At 42.9% G+C, this 22593-nt stretch overlaps 2 protein-coding genes across 3 annotated transcripts in view; both read left to right on the forward strand.

The window, feature by feature from the left end:
* The window catches only part of VPS41 (VPS41 subunit of HOPS complex), a 118859-nt gene that overhangs the window by 6951 nt on the left and 89315 nt on the right, over nt 1-22593 (forward strand). The window lies entirely within an intron of this gene.
* Nucleotides 18-17096, forward strand: LOC132592842 (uncharacterized protein K02A2.6-like). The gene is made up of 2 exons (XM_060280560.1): nt 18-11035; nt 12448-17096. The coding sequence occupies exon 1, from the start codon at nt 5044-5046 to the stop codon at nt 9058-9060; it is 4017 nt and encodes a 1338-aa protein (XP_060136543.1). The 5' UTR covers nt 18-5043; the 3' UTR covers nt 9061-11035; nt 12448-17096.

Raw genomic sequence — 22593 nt, forward strand, 5'->3', positions numbered from 1 at the left:
GTGAGGTTGCTTCAAAAGGAATTCATACCTGAGCACTGCCAGGTGATGTTCCAATTGTATTAAATGCCAGTCCTTTGTCAATAAGCAAGGAAAACACGCTCCTCTCCCCGCCTCCTCCAGCTCCTTTGATTCATTTCAAATTGGGAGGCTGTTTATTTGCAGAGAAGTTATGATTGTTTTATGGCAAGTGATTTTAGGCTTCGATTACAATTAGGGAACTGTGTTGCTACTGAAAACACAAAAGTGGATGATATTTAAAAATAAATATGGGTAGTCACACAGCTCCGGCAAAATAATGACTCTTGACAAAATAAATCTTGTTGAAAGTTGAAAGCTGAATGCTGCCTGTTTTGCTTCGTGTCAATCTCGTTTTCATTTACTCAAACAATGTTTGTATATTACAGATTTTTTAAAAAGGTATTTAATGGTGCTCTGAACTAAGCTTAGATTTATGTCTCCTATCATTGCTTTGCAAAATAACATTGCAAGGCATGAGTACCCATGTTGTTTGGGTGCATGTTTATTCTATAAAAAAGTTTTAATTTTTTTTAGGGGAGAAAGATGTAAAGACTATGCAAAGGGTAGGAAAGAGATGTGACAAAAGGCATTAGGATCATGGAAAAATGGATAAAAACATGGCTAGGATCCTAAGGAACAATATGTCATTCTGCATAACTAAAGGAATTTGAGGCTGGATTTTATGAGTGGTAGCTGCCATACTATTGCATAGCAAACCTTTTCAAAGAGGCAGAATTTGCAAAGACTCTTTGTCATAATGACAAGTTAAAAAAAAACTTCACGCCCAAGCTGTTGGATGTGCCCAGAGTAGCTCTGTCGCAGGGGTGGGGGACTCTTTTTTTTGGCTCTTTAAGGTAGTTGAAAAAGCAATAATTCTTTAGACCAATTCTAACAACAATAAGATTATTATTGATTTTTCACGTAAAAAATGGAGCTGCGAGGGCAGCTTGTAGCCCAAATGTAAATATCAACCTTTGCCAAGGGCTCTGAGTCCTGCTCTGTGTAATGCCACATAATATTATATTTAGCATTGCTAATTTTGATGGTCCAGTTTTTGTTTCGGAATGGAGAGAATGAGAGACACAAAATAGGTGTATAATGGCAATATTTTTATGGTATGGTGCCTGCAAGCCTCTGAGGTAAATTGAAGTTTAATTTGGCAAAATGGAAGAAACAGCAAAACTTGGGTGTGGGTGGATTTAAGTAGATCATTAGGTTTATTGCATGCAAGGTTTGTTGCATGCCCCCTCTAAGAATTCCTGCCTTGCAGGGGGTTGGACTAGATGACCCTTAGGAATCCCTTCCAACTCTACAATTCTATGATTCTAAGTATCTTCTCTCTGGTCTAAACTTCTCTGTGTGCCCATTCAAGCTTGCTCCCTTTTTCTCTGTACCTTCTCACACTTTCATTCTTTTTGAGTGCCTGTTAATTGCAGCATCTTAAAGCAGCCAAGGGTTTGAGTGGCCCCTCCCATAAATCCAGTTCTTCCTTAAAGTCTTTGGCTTAACAAGGACAAAACCTTAGCATGTGTTAACTGTGTTTGCTTAAAGCGATCCCTTGTCATTCAGCCTGGACACTGAGATCCAGCACCGAGGGCCTTCTGGCGGTTCCCTCATTGCGAGAAGTGAGGTTACAGGGAACCAGACAGAGGGCCTTCTCGGTAGTGGCACCCGTCCTGTGGAACGCCCTGCCAGCAGATGTCAAGGCAATAAGTAACTACAGTGGAACCTCGGTTTATGAACACCTCGGTTTACGAATTTTCGGTTTACGAACGCTGCGGAGCCATCTGGAACGGATTAATTCCCTTTCCATTACTTTCAATAGGAAAGTTCACTTCAGTTTATGAACACTTCAGTTTATGAACAGACTTCCGGAACCAATTACACCCATGCTTCGGGTTAAGTACGCTTCAGGTTGAGTACTCCGTGGACCCATCTGGAACAGATTAATCCACTTTCCATTACTTTCAATGGGAAGGTTCACTTCAGTTTATGAACGCTTCAGTTTAAGTACTCCGCGGACCGCCTGGAACAGATTAATCCACTTTCCATTACTTTCAATGGGAAAGTTCGCTTCAATTTATGAACGCTTCAGTTTATGAACAGACGTCCGGAACCAATTGTGTTCATAAACCGAGGTACCACTGTATTTTACTTTTAGAAGACAACTGAAGGCGGCCCTGTTTAGGGAAGTTTTTAATGTTTAATGCTGTACTGTTTTAATATTCGGTTGGAAGCTGCTCAGAGTGGCTGGGGAAACCCAGCCAGATGGGCAGGGTATAAATAATAAAATTATTATTATTATTATTATTATTATTATTATTATTATTATTATTATTGTCACCCTCACCTTTTTCCTTTCCACCCTTTTGTTGTGTTCTGAATGTCAGTAACTTACATGTTACTGGAGTAAGAAGTTACAGGTCCCAGCGGTTTTGTCCTTGTGCCCCCCCCCAACCCTCTCTTTAGCGCTACATTGGAGTGAATGTCAACCTTGAGAAAACCCGACTGACTCAGGTGTAAACAGCAGAGTTCCCCCTGGAATTTTTTAGGGACCATCTGCGCAAACTTCTTGATGGTTTGTGCCCTGTCTCAAAGTAAAAAAAAATTACAGCTTGAGCAGATCCTGACTAAAATGTTAATTGAGGCATTTTATTACGAAGTTCAGGTAGCATTTAACTGTGGGCTCTGTATCTTATCAGTCTCACAGACAATCATGCATGTTTACTCAAAAGTAAATCCTAATGTGCTCAGTTGGTCTAATCTTTATGTAAGTGTGCATAGGATTGCAATTCTAGAGCTATTTATAAGTGTCTGTCGTTTTCCAGGTGTTTAAACTAGTACATATAAAATATTTCACTATAAGGTTGCATATTTATCACATTACTCCATGTGTCAAGCAAACATTTTAGTTGAGGCAGTGGAGGTGATTCCCCCCCCCCAATATTTCATGTAATTGTACCAGTTCATTTTTTGTAAGTGCTCGTCAGTTTACTATCTTACATATGATTTGGACCAGTATGAACTCTTTCTTATGAAGCAGACGGACTACTACTTATTCCTCCTTGATATGCTGAGCAAAAAAGTAATCTCAAATAGTATTTTAATTCTCAGGAGGGAAAACTGCTTTCGCTGAAAAGTATATTTCCAATCTTGGAGCACTAAAATCTTTTCTGTAACTTTGTATAGTAGGTTTCTGAAATTGCATGTAGGATGTACATTAATTTTATTTTTTCCTTTCCATTTCTCTTTCACCCTACCGATGATAAAGAGAATGATCAAAAGTGTTACTTTTGAGCAGGTTTCTGTTTCAGTGATTACTCCTAGAGGCAATTTAGTTTTGTTTGCTTATTTGATGCTTTTGTGCAGAATCTGGAGTTACACATTAAGGCAGGTGAGGTCATTTGGGGTGGGGATATAGCAGGATAAACTGTTCGTAAAGTAGAGAATAAAGTTTGACTATATTTTGTGGCATTGAGGCTCATGTAAAGGAAGGACAAAGTAGAACACAAGCGTGGGCGTACTCAATGAATTTTTGACGTTCCCTATCAAAAGTGGCTTTCTATGTGGCACGGAAATTTCCTACTGAATAAATGTAAGCCAGATGTCCCATTGGGCATGCCTGGAATTAATTGTGCAGCTAGACCCCAACAAACTACAAAAATAAACAAATCCCTTCTTGTTACTACTGCACACCAACATAACCGGGTTCAGGTGAGTTCAATTAAATATTCCGATAATAAATCATCAGCATAGCTTTAATCAGCATTACCTTGGGGACTTTTCTATTCTTACCTAAGGATTGTGTTATACGGGAACTTACAAGAACTTACAAGAAGAAGCAGCAAGAAAAGATAAGAAAAGAAGAAATGTATTAACATTGGATTTAGCCCCATAGGTTATACACCGTACATATAAACTATATATGTTGCACATACTGGACTAGACCTTTACAAAAGGAAATAACCAGTAAAATTTTCACAATTATTATCATTCAGCCTGTATGCGCTTTGTGTATTGTGACAACTGTATTTGTGTAGCAAGGTACAGTGGTACCTTGATTTGCAACCGTTTTGGATTACAACCACGTCAAACCCTGAAGTGTGTGTCCCTTTTTTTGGATTACAACCCATTTTTTTTATTACAACCCACTTTTTTCGGAGGCCCCATTGGTGAAAGTGGGCCTTGGGTTAAAACCTGTTTTGGTTTATAACTGGACCTCCAGAATGGATTGTGGTTGTAAACCAAGATATCACTGTATTGAACTTGTTTTAATCAGCATTAAAGCATCGTCACGGTAACCAGAGAGTCAGGGAACCAGAACTAAGGCTCAGGAAACGGCTGTGCAAACTAATTCATCTTTGATAGCTGTTGGAAGCATCCCCAGTTGGTGCCTGCCTGATCTCAAAGGCGAGAGCATTCCACATGGGAGGTGCCACAACAGAGAAGGCCCTTCTCAGCACTCTGGTAGGACCTTCTGCAGGTTGTGGTGTGGACCAGAGGACGATGTATATGAGAGGAGACAACCCCTCAAATAACCTGGTCCTTGTTGTGTATTGAGTCAAAGGATTTTATATCTGTATTATTATTGTCTGTATTTGCATTAGGATAAAGTAACTGCCTTTTGGTTCCAGAGGGTACAGCTACTATTGGTTCATTTAAGCTGCTGTATTTGGATCCTCTGTCTTATTGGTTTCCTCCAAAAGGCAGCACTGTGATTGCTTGATATTGTTCCCTCCAAAATGTATCCCTTCCTAGCTAGTCCCCTGTCCCTATAAATGTAGCTTTCCTCTCCTCAGTCTTCAGTCTTGTTCACTTTAATAAAGAGCTGTTACTAGAGAACTGTCTCCAGCATGTTTTGTCAAGAGAGCTGAAATCACAAACCCCACGTCACAACAACTGGCGACGAGGATGGGATCCGGAATGCTGAGGAGCGGTTAAACACAACCCTGCCTCAGAGTCCGGATTGCAGCTGAGAACAAGACTCACTGGCCAGCTGAGAAGACGACCCTGCCCGCTAGGACAATGGAGAGTCCAAGGGTATTGGAGCCCTTCCAGCCATCAGAGCCCCACACCTGGGAAGACTACGTCGAACGCTTCGAGTTCTTTGCAGTGGCTCAAGGGATCACCGATGCCAGCAAAAGAAGGGCCACATTCCTGAGCTACTGTGGGCCCGAGACCTTCAAGCTGGCCAAGGCATTACTTGCTCCAGCGAAGCTGAGTGAGACATCTCTCAAAGATATTCTTGCCTGCCTAACAAGCCACTTGGCGCCTACTGAGACCAAGATGGCCCGGCGGATGGAGTTCCATAAGAGGCAGCAGCATGCTGGGGAGTCTGTATCCACATTTCTGGCTGAACTCCGGAAGCTCGCTCAGCACTGCGGCTTCCAAAATCTGGAAGAGACTCTCCTGGATCGGTTTATTGGTGGTCTGAGCAGCAAGAAAGCCAGAAGACGCATCGTGGCTAAAGAAGAGGTTACCCTTGCTTCAGCCTTGAAAGAGGCCACCGCCACGGAGAATTATGAAAGAGAGGAGCTTGATGCCAGTCGCAAGGCCACTAAGCCACAGATAGAAGTTGCGCATACCATGGACGAGCTAGAGGCTACTCCGAGCCAGAGCCCAGTCCGTGGGGTCGAGTTGGTGCGTCAGGCCTGCACAGTGCACAAAGATCGCCGAGGCAGTTGCCCAGGTTGTGGCGGAAACCATGAGCGGAAGAGTTGTCGTTTCAGGGATGCTATGTGCCGGACGTGCGGAAAGACGGGTCACATCGCCAGGGTCTGTAGATCGGCGGCGTCGGGAGCAACAGGAGCACCTAGACTGGAGCATCGCAGACCGCCCACAGCAACTCGTTTTCTAAAGGACTGCCACTACGTAACGGAGATCAACGGGAGGGCCGTGCAGTTTCCAGCGCAAGGCAAGGCACACGTCAAGGTGAAGATTGAGGGTCAGCAGTGCGACATGGAGGTGGACTCCGGATCTGCATTCACCATCGTGTCGGACCAGACCGCGAAGACATTCTTCCCCAGGGGTAAGTTGCCCCCTCTGGAGCCCTTCCCGGCAACCTTGCAGTCGTACTCAGCAGGCCGCATCCATGTTATGGGAATGTGTGCCGTGAGAGTACAGTTCCGGGACAAACAGGCTGTACTCAAACTGGTGATTGCAAAGGGCAGTCGCCCCAGTCTCCTGGGCACTGACTGGTTCCCCGCCCTGGGACTGAGTATCTCAGGGCTTAATTCAATCCAAACCTGCCCTGAGATGAGCGAGGCATTATGCAAGGAATTTGCTGGTCTCTTTAATGGAAAACTGGGTTGTTATAAAGGGCCCCCAGTTGACTTCGAGTTGGACCCCGGTGTGGCCCCAATCCGACTCAAACCAAGGCGAGTGCCATTTGCACTGCAACCCAAGATCGAGGCAGAGCTGGATAAATTGGTCAAGCAGGGAGTTCTCTCACTCGTGGACTCTGCTAAGTGGGAGACTCCAATCGTCACACCCCTTAAAGCAAATGGGGAAGTCAGGATATGTGCAGATTACAAATGTACTATCAATAAGGCACTCAGGGGAAACTCATACCCCATTCCAGTTGTATCACATCTGTTGGCTAAACTGGCTGGGGGCAAGGTGTTCGCCAAAATTGACCTGGCACAAGCTTACCAACAGCTGCCAGTAACCCCACAATCAGCGGAAGCACAGACTATTGTCACACATAAAGGGGCGTTCAGAGTTAACAGATTACAGTTCGGAGTTTGTGTGGCCCCAGGGATTTTTCAAGGGCTCATGGAACGCCTGTTAAGAGGTCTGCCGGGGGTCTTGCCATTTTTTGATGATGTTTTGATTGCTGGAAAAGACCCACAGGAACTGGTTGCGCGTGTCCGTGCAGTGTTGCTCAAGTTCAAGGAGGTGGGGTTGCAACTGAAAAAAGAAAAATGCAGTTTTGGGGTGCCAACTGTGGATTTCTTGGGGTTTAAAATTGATGCATCAGGCATCCACCCCACAGATGCTAAGATTAAGGCCATCATCGAGGCACCACGACCACAGAACAAGACGGAGTTGCAGTCATTCCTGGGACTTATTAACTTTTATCATTCGTTCTTACCCCAGAAAGCTTCGGTAGCTGAACCATTACATAGACTATTGCAGAAAAAGATTGTGTGGCGATGGGGGCGGGAGCAGCAGAAGGCTTTTGACTCCTTGCGAGGAATGCTGAGTAGCGGGAGCGTCCTTGCTCATTATGATGAGTCAAAGCCGCTGGTCCTGGCATGTGATGCCTCTCAATACGGTCTGGGGGCTGTGCTGAGTCATAGGGAACCGGATGGGTCGGAAAAGCCCATCTCTTTCTATTCCCGTACGTTGTCGCCCACAGAGCGCAACTATGCTCAAATTGATAAAGAGGCGCTGGCTATTGTGTCCGGAATCAAAAGGTTCTATGATTATTTGTACGGTCGCCATTTCTCCATTGAAACGGACCACAAACCACTGTTAGGGTTGTTCAACCCAAACAAACAAACGCCACAAATTCTCTCCCCCAGAATGTTGCGTTGGTCAATATTCCTGAATGGGTTCCAGTACACCTTGACCCATGTGCCGGGGAAACAGTTGTGCCATGCTGATGCGCTGAGTCGATTGCCCCTTCCTGGCGGGAGCAATGAGGATCCTGCTCCGGCGGAGCACATTATGATGCTAGAAACACTTCCGGGGGCTCCTGTAACAGCTACGGATATAGCTGAGAAAACTAGGAAAGATGCTGTTCTCTCCCGTGTGCTCACTTGGGTGGGGAGGGGGTGGCCAGGTGGTCCGCATGAAGAAAAATTCAGGCCTTATGCGACAAGGCAGCACGAATTGTCCATGCATAAGGGTTGTCTCCTATGGGGAGATAGGGTGATAATCCCAGCACCACTGAGAAACAGGGTTCTTGAGACGCTTCACATGGGACACCCGGGAATGGTCAGGATGAAGTCGCTAGCCCGATGTTATGTGTGGTGGCCTGGAATGGACCAGAACATAGAACAATGGGTACGAACATGCAAGGCATGCCAAGAGGTGCGGCCAGAAGTGGCCAGAGCACCAGTCCACTGGTGGGAGCAGTCCAGGACTCCCTGGAGCCGGCTGCACATAGATTTTGCTGGGCCATTCCAAGGGAAGGTCTTTTTGGTTATCGTTGATGCATATTCCAAATGGTTAGAAGTGGCGATGGTCCCTAGCATGGCATCAGCTGCCGTAATCAAGGTGTTGAGGCAGCTGTTTGCTACCCACGGGTTACCTGAGACCATTGTATCAGATAATGGGGCAGCTTTTGTATCCCAAGAATTCAGGGCATTCTTGGCTGATAACTTTATAAGAGGGGTCACATCCGCGCCCTTTCACCCATCCTCCAATGGGCAGGCTGAGCGCATGGTAAGAACAGCCAAAGAATCCATTGCGCGCTTAATGGAGGGTAACTGGTCGGCTCGCATTGCGCGAATGTTATTTTTGCAGCATGCGACGCCGTGTACTGCGACGGGCAAGTCGCCAGCCGAGCTGCTCTTAGGTAGAAGACTGGTAACGGTGCTGGATTATGTCCACCCAGATAAAATGCCAAACCGTAATTCAAGAGCAACCCCCCAGGCTGAGACTGACACAACAAGGTATCTCGCCCCTGAAGATCTGGTCTGGGTGAGGAACTATTCACGAGGTCCGCAGTGGGTGGCCGGTGTGATCACCCGGGCTAGTGGACCTGTGTCCTATTATGTGACCTTGGAAAATGGGCAAGTTTGGAAGAGACATATAGATCAGCTGAGGCGCCGTGCGCTCAGCAGGGAGGAGTCAGATAATTCATCCCTGGCTAATGACGCACAGCTGCAAGACCAGAGTGAAAATGGTCCAGAGGTACAGTCACCAGGGGCTTCAGCAAATGAACCAGGGTCTGCTAGTCCTTATGATGACGAGGTACAGGTCGGGGACCCTGAGATGTCTGGGACTCCATCTGTTCCTGATGAAACCCCTATAGCAGCCCCTCCACCACAGGTAACACCCAATCCAGAACCTGCAACACCTTTATTAAAGTGAACAAGACTGAAGACTGAGGAGAGGAAAGCTACATTTATAGGGACAGGGGACTAGCTAGGAAGGGATACATTTTGGAGGGAACAATATCAAGCAATCACAGTGCTGCCTTTTGGAGGAAACCAATAAGACAGAGGATCCAAATACAGCAGCTTAAATGAACCAATAGTAGCTGTACCCTCTGGAACCAAAAGGCAGTTACTTTATCCTAATGCAAATACAGACAATAATAATACAGATATAAAATCCTTTGACTCAATACACAACAGTCCTGAGCTGTTCAAGGCTTTTAAAGCCCAAACTAACACCTTAAGCTTGGCTTGGTAGCTAATCACTTGGTTCTGGGCAAGCATCTCAGCGCAGAAGATTTCACAATCACTGTGCTGTTTATTGGCGCACAAATTATCCCTGCCCTGCAACAGAAAATTTCTCTGACAAGCCTTAACGAGCTATCAGAGTTTAAAATTTGTTTAAAAGGGGCAAAAGAATGAAAGACTATAGAAATAATTCATCGTTTTGAACCTATAGGATGAGTTTTAAATAATATATTGGAGTTTAAATGGAATCTTTTGCTGCATCAATTAAAAAAAAACAAATTTTTGGTGATGTGTAACAAAGATAATCGTATACGTCATATTAGGACTGACTTGTAAACCAAGTGGATGACTCTTAGGATTTTCTAGTATCTACTTTTCTTGGGTGAAAATTAGATGGCTAATTTAATGAGCTATTAATATTAACTAGAAGTTCCAATTCTCTTATTTGAGTGTGGTAGAATATCTAAAGTATAAAAATGCTGCAGTGCATACGACATGAATGAAATTCAATTTGAAATATTACTATATCAACAGAATTGTTATGTCCTCACAATATTAATCCATTGGTGTGGACAGAGCAGTGCTGGAAGTTTTCTTTCCTGCTTTGACCTTACATTTTTGTGTGCATGAACATAACACTGCCTACTATTTCTGGAGAAGGAAAAGAAATTCCGAGCAGTGCTGTGTATTCACTCACTACAGCTCTTTGCACCCAGGTCAGATACTTGCCAAATGAGGAGTGGCCAGAGACAAAACGGCCTTGAAAAGAGGGCGCTCACAGGGGACATCAGTGAACAGAAAGCAACAAAGTGTGGTGCGATAAAGAGCAGTGGGGTTTTGCTCAGGATGGAGAATATTTTAAAGAGACAGTACTTTGTAGGAGCGCTTTCATGGATCTTTATGAAGTTGGCAACGTCTCTTGTACAGAGCTTGCATGTTCTGACATAAAGGAACATTTCTGAACAATGGCTCAGTTTTGAGGAAAGAGTATGGGATTATGTGCTACCTTGGAAGGTGTGTGGAGCTTGGTGAGAAACCAAGCGGTCCTTTTGAAGGGTGACAATTACTAAGTTTTGAGAGGAGTTGGCTGACTTTATCTGGAGAAAGGGAGGAGCTGCTGCGCCTCTCCTATTGTGTGTACCAGGCTGTTGATTTTATAGTTTCTTTGCTTCTCGCTGTACTGTACTGTTGTCCAGGTGAGGTATGAGTGGAGAAAGCAGTTTTGGCAGATACTCATTCCCTGTTTAGTTTGGTCCAGTGCACAGTCGGAGGTAAGTGATAATTTTTGCGAGGGTAATGGAGGGACATCTTAAAAAGCAGATTGATAGGAGGGATGTCAAATTCACTTTGCATTTGATGGGCCATTGTGTTAATTAGCCAATCAGATATTTAACACATAGTTTGTTAAAGCAGTAATAGATCAGAGAGAATGATGCTAATTCTAAAAAAAATAAATGGCCATCTTCCAGAAGTTCCCAGAGTCAGTTCTAAATCCCACAGAGGCTCTTCCTTTAAGAGGAGTCTTCTGGATTATTAAATCAGTTTTCTGTGATGTCTGAACTATGAAATTGTGGTTTAACCGTTGTTTCCAAGCAGTTTGGAAGCCATGGGATTTATCAAGTCAAGAAGTTCCTTCTTTAGTTGAATGTAAAAGAAGAAAGGTGCTACACCCAATATGCCAGCAAGTTTGGAAAACTCAGCAATGGCCAGAGGATTGGAGAAGATCAGTCTACATCCCAATTCCAAAGAAGGGCAGTGCCAAAGAATGCTCCAACTACCGCACAATTGCCCTCATTTCACACGCTAGCAAGGTTATGCTTAAAATTCTACAAGGCAGGCTTAGGCAGTATGTGGACCGAGAACTCCCAGAAGTGCAAGCTGGATTTCGAAAGGGCAGAGGAACCAGAGACCAAATAGCAAACATGCGCTGGATTATGGAGAAAGCTAGAGAGTTCCAGAAAAACGTCTACTTCTGCTTCATTGACTATGCAAAAGCCTTTGACTGTGTCGACCACAGCAAACTATGGCAAGTTCTTAAATAAATGGGAGTGCCTGATCACCTCATCTGTCTCCTGAGAAATCTCTATGTGGGACAAGAAGCTACAGTTAGAACTGGATATGGAACAACGGATTGGTTCAAAATTGGGAAAGGAGTACGACAAGGTTGTATATTGTCTCCCTGCTTATTTAACTTATATGCAGAATTCATCATGCGAAAGGCTGGACTAGATGAATCCCAAGCAGGAATTAAGATTGCCGGAAGAAATATCAACAACCTCAGATATGCAGATGACACAACCTTGATGGCAGAAAGTGAGGAGGAATTAAAGAACCTTTTAATGAGGGTGAAAGAGGAGAGCGCAAAATATGGTCTGAAGCTCAACATCAAAAAAACCAAGATCATGGCCACTGGTCCCATCACCTCCTGGCAAATAGAAGGGGAAGAAATGGAGGCAGTGAGAGATTTTACTTTCTTGGGCTCCTTGATCACTGCAGATGGTGACAGCAGTCACGAAATTAAAAGACGCCTGCTTCTTGGGAGAAAAGCAATGACAAACCTAGACAGCATCTTAAAAAGCAGAGACATCACCTTGCCGACAAAGGTCCGTATAGTTAAAGCTATGGTTTTCCCAGTAGTGATGTATGGAAGTGAGAGCTGGACCATAAAGAAGGCTGATCGCCGAAGAATTGATGCTTTTGAATTATGGTGCTGGAGGAGACTCTTGAGAGTCCCATGGACTGCTAGAAGATCAAACCTATCCATTCTTAAGGAAATCAGCCCTGAGTGCTCCCTGGAAGGACAGATCGTGAAGCTGAGGCTCCAATACTTTGGCCACCTCATGAGAAGAGAAGAATCCTTGGAAAAGACCCTGATGTTGGGAAAGATTGAGGGCACTAGGAGAAGGGGACGACAGAGGACAAGATGGTTGGACAGTGTTCTCGAAGCTACGAACATGAGTTTGACCAAACTACGGGAGGCAGTGGAAGACAGGAGTGCCTGGCGTGCTATGGTCCATGGGGTCACGAAGAGTCGGACACGACTAAACGACTAAACAACAACAAAAGAAGAAAGTGCATGGTTGTGTGCGTGCGCGAGCTCAGGCTTGTTGCTTGCTCCTATGGCAATAAATTTCCATTTGTGGCAACATTGCATCTGAAACAGGCCTCTGTATTTTTGTGTTTCACACTGGCCTATGCGTTCTTTATTAGAGACATAGGAATATCACATAGCCAGGAGGAGAAGAAGAAGAGTTTGGATTTAATATCCCGCTTTATCACTACCCGAAGGAGTCTCAAAGCTGCTAGCATTCTCCTTTCCCTTCCTCCTCCACAACAAACACTCTGTGAGGTGAGTGAGGCTGAGAGACTTCAAAGAAGTGTCACTAGCCCAAGGTCACCCCACAGCTGCATGTGGAGGAGCGGAGACACGAACCCGGTTCACCAGATTACGAGTCTACCACTCTTAACCACTACACCACACTGGCTCCGGAGGAGGCCAACTGGAGGAGAGGGAAGAAGCCTATTGGAGTGTGTTGAAGCATGGGAGATGTCTCCTCTGAGAGCAGGGGCGTGCATGTGTACCCGATTCCTGAATTGCTGGGGAGCAAAGAGCTCTCCCTTCTGCCATTGCTGTCAGACGACAACTTGAAGCAGGAAAACGATATTATTCTGCCCCATATGCAAGGTCATCCTTGACTTCATATTACTGTTCGCTATGTAAACTGGTTTAGCAGGACATCTTGGCTGGCTTATATTGTGACTGGACTTTTGGACATGCCATCGCAAGCCTTCAGAAAATGGGTTGAGCAGATGGCCAAACCCCTATATAAATGCCACATGAAGTTTATTGCAGCTGCAAGACATTGACATCTTGTTATCACAGGGGAAAATTATACTTCAGAACAATCCTCCTTGCACATAGTCCCATGCAATGGTAGCTCACATTCATGGGTTTTCTGAAGTAGTATTTAAGTATCAATACAGTCATACCTCGGTTTAAGTACGCCTCAGTTTGAGTATTTTCAGTTTAAGTACTCCGCGGACCCGTCTGGAACGGATTAATCCACTTTCCATTACTTTCAATGGGAAAGTTCGCTTCAGGTTAAGTACGCTTCAGGTTAAGTACGGACTTCCGGAAGCAATTGTGTTTGTAAACCGAGGTACCACTGTATGCTTTTCCTGTAGCTTGCAAAAGCACTGGGCCATAGCTCAGTGGTAGAGCGCATGCTTTGTGTGCAAAAGGTCCTGGGTTCCATCACCAGCATCTTCAGATAGGGCTGGGAAAGGCTGCTTGCCTGAAACCTTGGAGAGCTGCTGCCAGTCAGTGCAGACAATACTGGGCCAGATGGACCATTATTCTGGCAATGTATAAGGCAACTTCCTCTACTGAAGAAACCTTTTTTCCCTATCACAGTGGCTCAGATGGCCTGTTGTTGTTGTTTAGTCATTTAGTTGTGTCCGACCCCATGGACCATAGCACGCCAGGCACTCCTGTCTTCCACTGCCTCCCGCAGTTTGGTCAAACTCATGTTCGTAGCTTCGAGAACACTGTCCAACCATCTTGTCCTCTGTCGTCCCCTTCTCCTAGTGCCCTCAATCTTTCCCAACATCAGGGTCTTTTCCAGGGAGTCTTCTCTTCTCATGAGGTGGCCAAAGTAATGGAGCCTCAGCTTCAGCTTCATGGATCAATGCTTTGTCATGGCGAAGGGGCTTGAATAACTCAGAGAAGCTATGAGCTATGCCATGCAGGGCCACCCAAGATGGACAGGTCATAGTGGAGAGTTTTGACTAAACGTTATCCACCTGGAGAAGGAACTGGCAAGCCACTCCAGTATCCCTGCCAAGAAAACTCCATGGACAAAGACAACAGATGGCCTATAGGTTACTTCACATAACCTCTTGTCACGAAGGAAATGTATAGAAATTGAATTGGGTCATACGGGATGAACTAACTCAGCTTTCGCCATTGTGAGCAAACACAGTCAACTTTAAACGCCTCATCCCACATGCACTGAGAGAATTGTTGCTGCTGTTTTGGGTGCATGTTGCAAGCCACTTTGAGCATAATCGTTTGCAGGAGAGCAGCATCTAAATTAAAATCTAATCTATTCGCTGGTGTGCAACCTTCTCTGAAGCTGTTGCCTGGGATTTGCCAGCGTAGACTTCCTATGGTGGCGCTGGGGCAAGTCAGGACAGCGCTGGATTGTGGGTGGATGGTTCAGTACGGGATCCTGTGACACATTGCAGAATTCAGCAGACCCTTTGCTTCTCATAACCTAACTCATCTCCATTGCTGGCAGACTTCTAAAAGTGAAAGTGAAGTTGGCATTTCACGCTGATAGCGTGGCTGTAATTTAGTGGCAACTCGGAAGAGCAGAAAATGTTTGCTTTCTTTCCACCTACATATTGCATCCTGTGCTCTCAATACAACTACGTATTTTAATATATATTCAGTGGTAGTAGCCATATCATCATAATTCTTTGCCCTACTGTGTAGTATGTTTCTTCGAGAAGGCGAAAAGCTTAAATAAATCCTCTGTGGGAAAGGAATAAAAAGAGGGAGAGGGAGTTTGCTGAGAGAAAGCCAAATGTCATAATCCATTTTGACCAATTCAAGAACCATAAGCTTTCGGTGATTAGGCTCGCGGGAATCTAACTTTGGTAATGAAATGAATTGAAAGGTGTAATTCCAGGGGAGGTGGTGAGAGCAAGGATGGTGCATTTAAATACAACTCACTGCCAAAAGAGAAAATAACTTAGTTCTTCCATTGGCTGGTTTAGCTTTATGTGGTCTCTACATGGGCTGCCAGTATGAATGGGGTTAATGGGCATTATTATACGTTTCATTTCTATACCACTTTATATTTTTAAGAAACAAGTCTCAAAGCGGTTTACAACACATTAAAACATCAAACAAAACAATCCATATTTGAAGAAAGTCAAATATAAAGTATACATTCAAAGCAACGTAATTAACAGGAAACTTTTAATTACGTTTAAAGATTTCGAAATAAAACATTACAAAGGAGGTCAACCACAGAATGCACATTTAACACAGCAAAGTTAACAATTTTTTTAAAAAAAATTTCTTAAACATTTAAAGAGAAAGCTTTGCTAAAGGAAGTCAAATATAAAATGCACATTTAAAACAACATAATTAGGAAGAGAATTAAATATTGTCACGAGCATGGAACATAAATGCCGCCAATGATGGTTCATGACGTGGGTCAGCCAAGATGCTCTCTGGCCTCTCCTGCAGCCTCAGCTTTTGTAGCTGGAGTCAGTCCGCCAGGGCCTCGCTCTCCCAGTCCAGGTGGAAAAGGGCCTGCAAGACTGAGAGCAGGTCTTCCAGGATTCACAGCCAAGATGGGCAGCTTAATCAGCTAACGTTTTATTAACAGATGCATATTTGTCGCCCAATCGATAGGTGCAGCTGAGATCTGAGCAAGTGTACCAAAAGGAGTTAAAGAATCATAGAATCTTAGAGTTTGAAGGGACCCCCCAAGGGTCCTTTAGTCCAGCCCTCTGCAGTGCAGGAATCTCAGCTAAAGCATCCATGACAGATGGCCATCCAACCTCTGCTTAAAAACCTCCAAAGGAGGAGAATCCACAACCTTCCACGGGAGACTGTTCCACGGTTGAACAGCTCTTCCAGATATTTTGCACTAGCCCCCAGTGCTCTCCATCACAGCCATGCTGGGTGGAGCCGATGGGAGTTGTAGTCCCAAGCATTTGGAGGGCACCAGGTTGGGGAAGGCTAATGTAGACCAACCTGTAGTTTGATTACAGGAAGGGAAAGAGAAGCAGGCCATTGATTTGCTCAAAGGATTTTGGTCTTAATGAACGACACAACCCTCAGCAGTTTTCTGATCTCATTACTTAATTGCATTAGTCTTATGTGTGGAGCTTTTAGCAGAAACTGTCCATAGAAAACGGAGGTTCTTGCTGGGTAATAACTTGGCTGGTCCTGTGCTTTCAGATACAAAGTGGAGAAGGTAAATAGTGAACATTTGGAAAATGATTTTGAATTGATTACTACCGGTATGTCAAATTCGCAATTAGTTATGCAATAGCTGAGTTCTATGCTTGTTTTCTTTAAAATCCCAGCTATAGGCTGAACCTCACATTTTCCGTGAATGCGGTTTAAAGTTTTCTTTCAAGTCCTGAACTGCACACCTGCACATAGAAACGCCATTTATGTATAGGCCACAATCCAACACGCATATACATATACAGTACGTTAATTTCAGTAAGCTCATTTATTTTATGGCTCATATTTCTTGGCTGTGATTGAATTCTGTATTGGACTGTGGTTGTAGTTTCTCGGATGCAAAGAAAAGGCAACTTAAAAAGGGGTGTGTGATTTTGAGCAGTATTTTGTTATACATTGTGGGTGGAACATGTCTGCTGTTTAAAGTAAAAAAAAATATCTCAAGTATGTTGGAGCTGTAGGAAGTGAAATAAGCCTGTGGTCCTGGTATAAAATGTTAATAAAATGTTAATAAAATGTAAAATGTTAATCTTTTGACTTGGTAAAATACGACACCAAGAGCTGAGGGATAGATCACAACTATTTCATACGTCTTAAAATTGAGTGTATTTTCTCTGCAACAGAAATGTGAGGGGAGAACACGGAATGTCAAAACAGTGCAAGCGACAGTGATATTATTATTTTTCCAAACGACTTGAGAATCCTTTAGGATAGCATACAGGACTTTGCCTTTAATTGCCTTTAATTAAAAGTGCCATATACTTAGTAAAAATCCATGTTAGTTGAGAAATTGATTTTTTAAAAAAGAAGAAGAAGAAGAAGAAGAAAGCTGTGAGTTTTCCTGTATGGAGTAAATGTCACTCTGTTCATATCTTAAGCTTTGCTGCGAGTCAAGACTTGTACTGTTCAACCAGGTTGTCATAGAAACGGAGCTAACTGTCATCTCAACTCAGGCTGATGATGGTTTTATTTGTAGGTTTGCAGGATTATTAAAATTTAACAAAAATTATTGATTTGCTTTTTATTTACGCTGCCGTGTGTTTACCTTTAGAAGTTCATGCTGCATAAAAGCTTCTCCTAAGAGAGGGAGAGAGATGGGGATATATATATATATATATATATATATATATATATATATATATATATATATAATGTTGAATCAGAGTTTAACATTATATATATATATATATATATATATATATATATATATATATATATATATCCCCATCTCTCTCAATTGCTGTTGATGCTTTCCGTCTCTTTATTTAGAAGGTGATATATAGTCTGCAGAAATGGAGTAATCTTGTATTTTGCAAATAGTTTTTCGTTTTGTTTGTTTACAGCAAAGAAAAAGCCTCTCAAATTCACCTTTAGCTTGACTTTTATTTAACATAAGAGATACCTGTCAGAAAATCATGAAATGGGTACATCAGTGTGCGCAATATTTGAAGTTTCTCGCTTTATTTATGTTTTTTTCTTGAAGCCTGGCAGAATGCTTCAGTGAGCTGAGTTTTTGAAAGTATATGTTTTTTGTATATGCATGCGCAGGAGGAATTACTTAGTTTTCACTCATAAATAAGACAGGCAAAACTTATTTACAGTAACTTTATCTAATGGTCCGTGGATGAATGCTTTTATGCAAAACACTTGAGAGACTAGAATTAACTTTTCACTTTGGTTGCACATTTGATGTCCAGACTTCAGCAACACGTTGGGTCTTATTATAATGACTTTGATGCCTAGAATTCACTCTCAACTCTGCATGTTTATCCCCAGAGTGTGCAGATCATTTGTACATTGTTATTATTGATAATAAAAATGTACGTAAATGCAATTATGTGTTAATTGTCACATAACGTAGAAGCTGCAGACGGCGCTAACTTTTTTGATTTTAACTGTTTTGCATCTGTCAAGAAGCAAGAAGCACAGGTAATTTGTCTGATTATGCCCTGCACTCTAATTTGACATTGAGTCTGTCTGACTGGTAACAACTTTGTTCGGTGTTGGATTTACTGAATAAAAATTGCATCTTGCTGGACATCTTGACACATTGTTTTCGACAACTGTGTCGTTGATTGCTGACATCCCTATATTAATTCCTTAAAAAAAAAATTCTGTCATAAAAACTTAACACCAAAGTCCCTGGCTGTTATAGGTGAAGAAGAAAGTTGAAATTTAGGCCTTTCTACTGTAGCTTGTACTTTGTGGTTTTGTGGGGATACTATTTCAATAACTTAGTGAAATTGTGAGTTACCTCACTGGTGTGCAAACCAGCATATGGTGGCACTTAAATCCTGCAAATGTGGTCATATTAAGAAGGTACAGTGGTACCTCGGTTTGCAAACACAATTGATTCTGGAATTCTGTACTTAACCTGAAGCGTACTTAACCTGAAGTGAACTTTCCCATTGAAAGTAATGGAAAGTGGATTAATTCATTCCAGACAGTCCGCGGAGTACTTAAACTGAAGCGTACTTAACCTGAACTTTCCCATTGAAAGTAATGGAAAGTGGATTAATCTGTTCCAGTCGGTCTGTGGAGTACTCAACCTGAAGCATACTTAACCCAAAGTATGAGTGTAATTGGTTCCGGAAGTCTGTACTTAACCTGAAGCGTACTTAACCTGAAGCGAACTTTCCCATTGAAAGTAATGGAAAGTGGATTAATCCGTTCCAGACGGGTCCACAGAGTACTTAAACTGAAACGTACTTAAACCAAAGTATGAGTATAATTGGTTCCGGAAGTCCGTACTTAAACTGAAGCGTACTTAACCTGAAGCGAACTTTCCCATTGAAAGTAATGGAAAGTGGATTAATCCGTTCCAGACAGGTCCGTGGAGTACTTAAACTGAAAATACTCAAACCGAGGCGTACTTAAACCGAGGTATGACTGTATCTGCTTCTTAGTTGGCTCCCAATATAAGGAATTGATATTATATAACCCCCAACACCTATTGTGGAAGGATTCCTGAGGTGTTTTTTTTTAAAAAAATCTTAGATATGAAAAAAACAGTGTTATGAACATGCAGTAATTATTCAATGAAAGGGCTACTTCACACATTGGGTTGGATTCAGAGAAGCTGGCAGGAGGAAATCTAAAAGTGCAATATGGGAAGGAGACAAAAAAGGTGCTTAAAACATACTAGATTGCTGGCAGGTCTCTCGAGTATGCCTTCGGTGGCAAAGCTGGTCTTGGTCTTCTAGCAGAAAACTGAAATTTATTCAAGTCCAGGGTTTAGTGATATACTCTGTGTGCACGTATATATACACAAGATGCAAAACCTTGTCCAGATGTAAACTGTATCACAGTTCTATCACATAGATTTCAGATTCAAGCCAAGGTCGGGTCACCCGCAGAGTATTTACCCCTTTTAAAGGTATTGAAGAGATTGGTTGCTGGTTTGTGAACCATATGATAGTATTTGTCAGTTGTGGGAGTTCAGGAAGATATAGAAAAAGTTGGAATAAGGAGAGAGGGTTGCTGGTGGAGGGGGGTTGAACAAATTCTAAGTGAACGGGTATTTTTGTCATCACTTGACAAATCCAAGCTCTCCTGATGTTGCGCCACTGAACCTACTTCCAAAGCATAGCATGAGGTCTCTGAGATTACATCATCCTTCTCCAACTTGGTTCCCTCTCTATGTTTTATAGCCTCAGTCCTGTCTTCCCTGGCCATTGGCCGTGCAGTCTAGTGCAAGACCAGATTGGATGCAACAGATCAGGGGTCAGCAAACTTTTTCAGCAGGGGGCCGGTCCACTGTTCCTCAGACTTTGTGGGGGGCCAGACTATATATTTTTTTTGGGGGGGGGATGAAGAAGTTCCTATGCCCCACAAATACCCAGAGATGCATTTTAAATAAAACACACATTCTACTCACGTAAAAACACACTGATTCCTGGACCATCCACGGGCCGGATTTAGAAGGCGGATCCGACCCCCGGGCCTTAGTTTGCCTATCCATGCATTAGATCTACCCACTTCAGGGGGGATTGTTGGTGACTGCATTGATGGCAGACCACCCAGCCAATCAAAATATGTGGACCCCTGATCAAAACACTTCAAAGCAGCAAAACAACTAGAGTCGGGCATGTACAAATTCACCCAACAGGACTTACAAGCTCTACACCTGCCCATAATGATTCTCAAGAAAGTTTTTTTTTTGGGGGGGTGTCCATAGTGTGAGCTTTGGGAGTGTTATGAAGCTCAAATATCCATGGGGCTGGCCGATATAAGCCTATACTTGAAGGACGGGTGTGTTCAGAAGTTACCTACAAAATAAAAAAAATCCTTCCACTAGCACTTTAGAGACCAACTAAGTTTGTTATTGGTATGAGCTTTCGTCTGCATGCATTTTGTATATCTGAAGAAGTGTGCATGCACACGAAAGCTCATATCAATGATAAACATAGTTGGTCTCTAAGCTGCTAATGGAAGGAATTTTTAAATTTTGTTTCGACTACGGCAGACCAACACGGCTACCTACCTGTAACTAGAAGTTACCTACCTCTGAGGTAAAACTCGTGGAAGTTTTGTTCTTGGAGTCTTTCTTGAATTGCTTGACTTTCTGGCTACTTCAATGTTGGGATTTTATTGGTGGGTTAGTTGTCTTTCCTTAATCTTGAGTATTTCCACCTCTAGGAAGCCGATTCAACCTAGGAAAACCTGCATTCAAATCTTTCATTTACACCAGGGATGCCAACATTTTATGGCTCTGGAGGGCAACCCCAGTCTCAATCACAGACACATAGAGCCTTCTGCCCACTCACGCTCACACAGCATTCAAAGTTTGCCAGGTGGCAGGCAAAGTTTTGCACCTGGCTGTTGGCCTCTTGTGACCAAGTGAAGATGCCTGGGCGCCAGTTTGGTGCCTGACATCTCCACCACCTGGAGGTGCATACCTGAGGATCTTTGCATCTTGACTGTTTTCACACACTAGCAATACATCCTGAAGAATTCTGTTCGGGAAGCGAGGGACGAACCTTTTTTTTTTGCCCATAGGAACGCATTAATTACATTTCAATGCATTCCTATGGGAAACCGCGCTTCGCAAGACGAAATTATCGCAACGCGAAACGACCTGTGGAACGAATTAATTTCATCTTGCGAGGTACCACTATAGTGTTTTGATTCTGCCCAAGATTTCAAGGTCAGAAACCCTCTTTGCTCTAGTGGTCTACTCTAACTGGGAATGTTGTGAGGCTTCCACTCCGTGGCTGGCTTTTCATGTCGTTAAGTAATATGTAAATTCTACTTTTTTATATCTGTAATTCCTGTAAGCTTCAGTAGATGTAACATCAATCACTGCACATTCTCCCCCTCTCTGCTCCAGCCTTCGTTTCCTTCCACTTCTTCTACATTGCAAGCCCCTTGTGGTAGAGAGCCATCCTTTCATTCTTTGTAAAAGCACTATGCACACGGAAAAACAATGTGTTGGGAATACTCTTTTAAAGAAACTGTTGCTTACTTTGGCAAGAGGGAGTGGGTAGGATACAAATGGAAAGAAACGACACTGAAAAATGTATGTTTCCTAAGCTTCAGAAACATCCTTTTTGATGTTGTCTAAAACCCATAGGGTTTCCATTTCGAGGTTTCCATTTCGACACTGTTTTTATGTTATTTATTTGTAATAATTTCTATACCACCAACATTTTTAAAATATCATGGCATAAAAATCAACAGTGAAAATACATCAATATAACAGATACAGAATGTGACATAAATCAGTGGATCAGATTGGTGCATCAACATAGCTGGATCACTCCACAGAGAAAACCAGGTTAAAAAGTTTTAAGTGGGCACCTAAGTGCCAAACAGGAGCTGCGTGCCTAATGTTCAGAACTGCAAGTGACCTTTTTGCTTCTGAGCAGTTCCTTGAAGTCTAGAGAAGGTGTTCTCCCCTCGCCCAAAATAGACTGTATACTTGGATATTTTTATTTTTTTAGTCAACTTGTTTTTAACTTCTTACTTTTCATTGATAATTTTAATGTACACTATATGTTCCTGTTCGGTGTAATCCTCTTGGAGGTTTCAACAGTTAAGAAGTATACAAATTTTGAAAATAAGTAAATATGTGATGTATTTTGTGTATTAGAATATTGGGCTTTCTTTAATTTTGTCAAGTACACTTCTGGATTCTCCCCTCCTGCTTTTAAGAAATTATTAAACATTTCCTGAGCTACAGCAGTATTGACTAACATGTTGAGGAAAAGGAAAAAATGCAGTCAGAAT

This window comes from Zootoca vivipara, chromosome 12 (assembly GCF_963506605.1).
Source record: "Zootoca vivipara chromosome 12, rZooViv1.1, whole genome shotgun sequence".
NCBI lineage: Eukaryota > Metazoa > Chordata > Lepidosauria > Squamata > Lacertidae > Zootoca > Zootoca vivipara.

Coding starts and splice junctions, on each gene's coding strand:
- LOC132592842 (XM_060280560.1), top strand. CDS start 5,044: ATGGAGAGTCCAAGGGTATTGGAGCCCTTCCAGCCATCAGAGCCCCAC.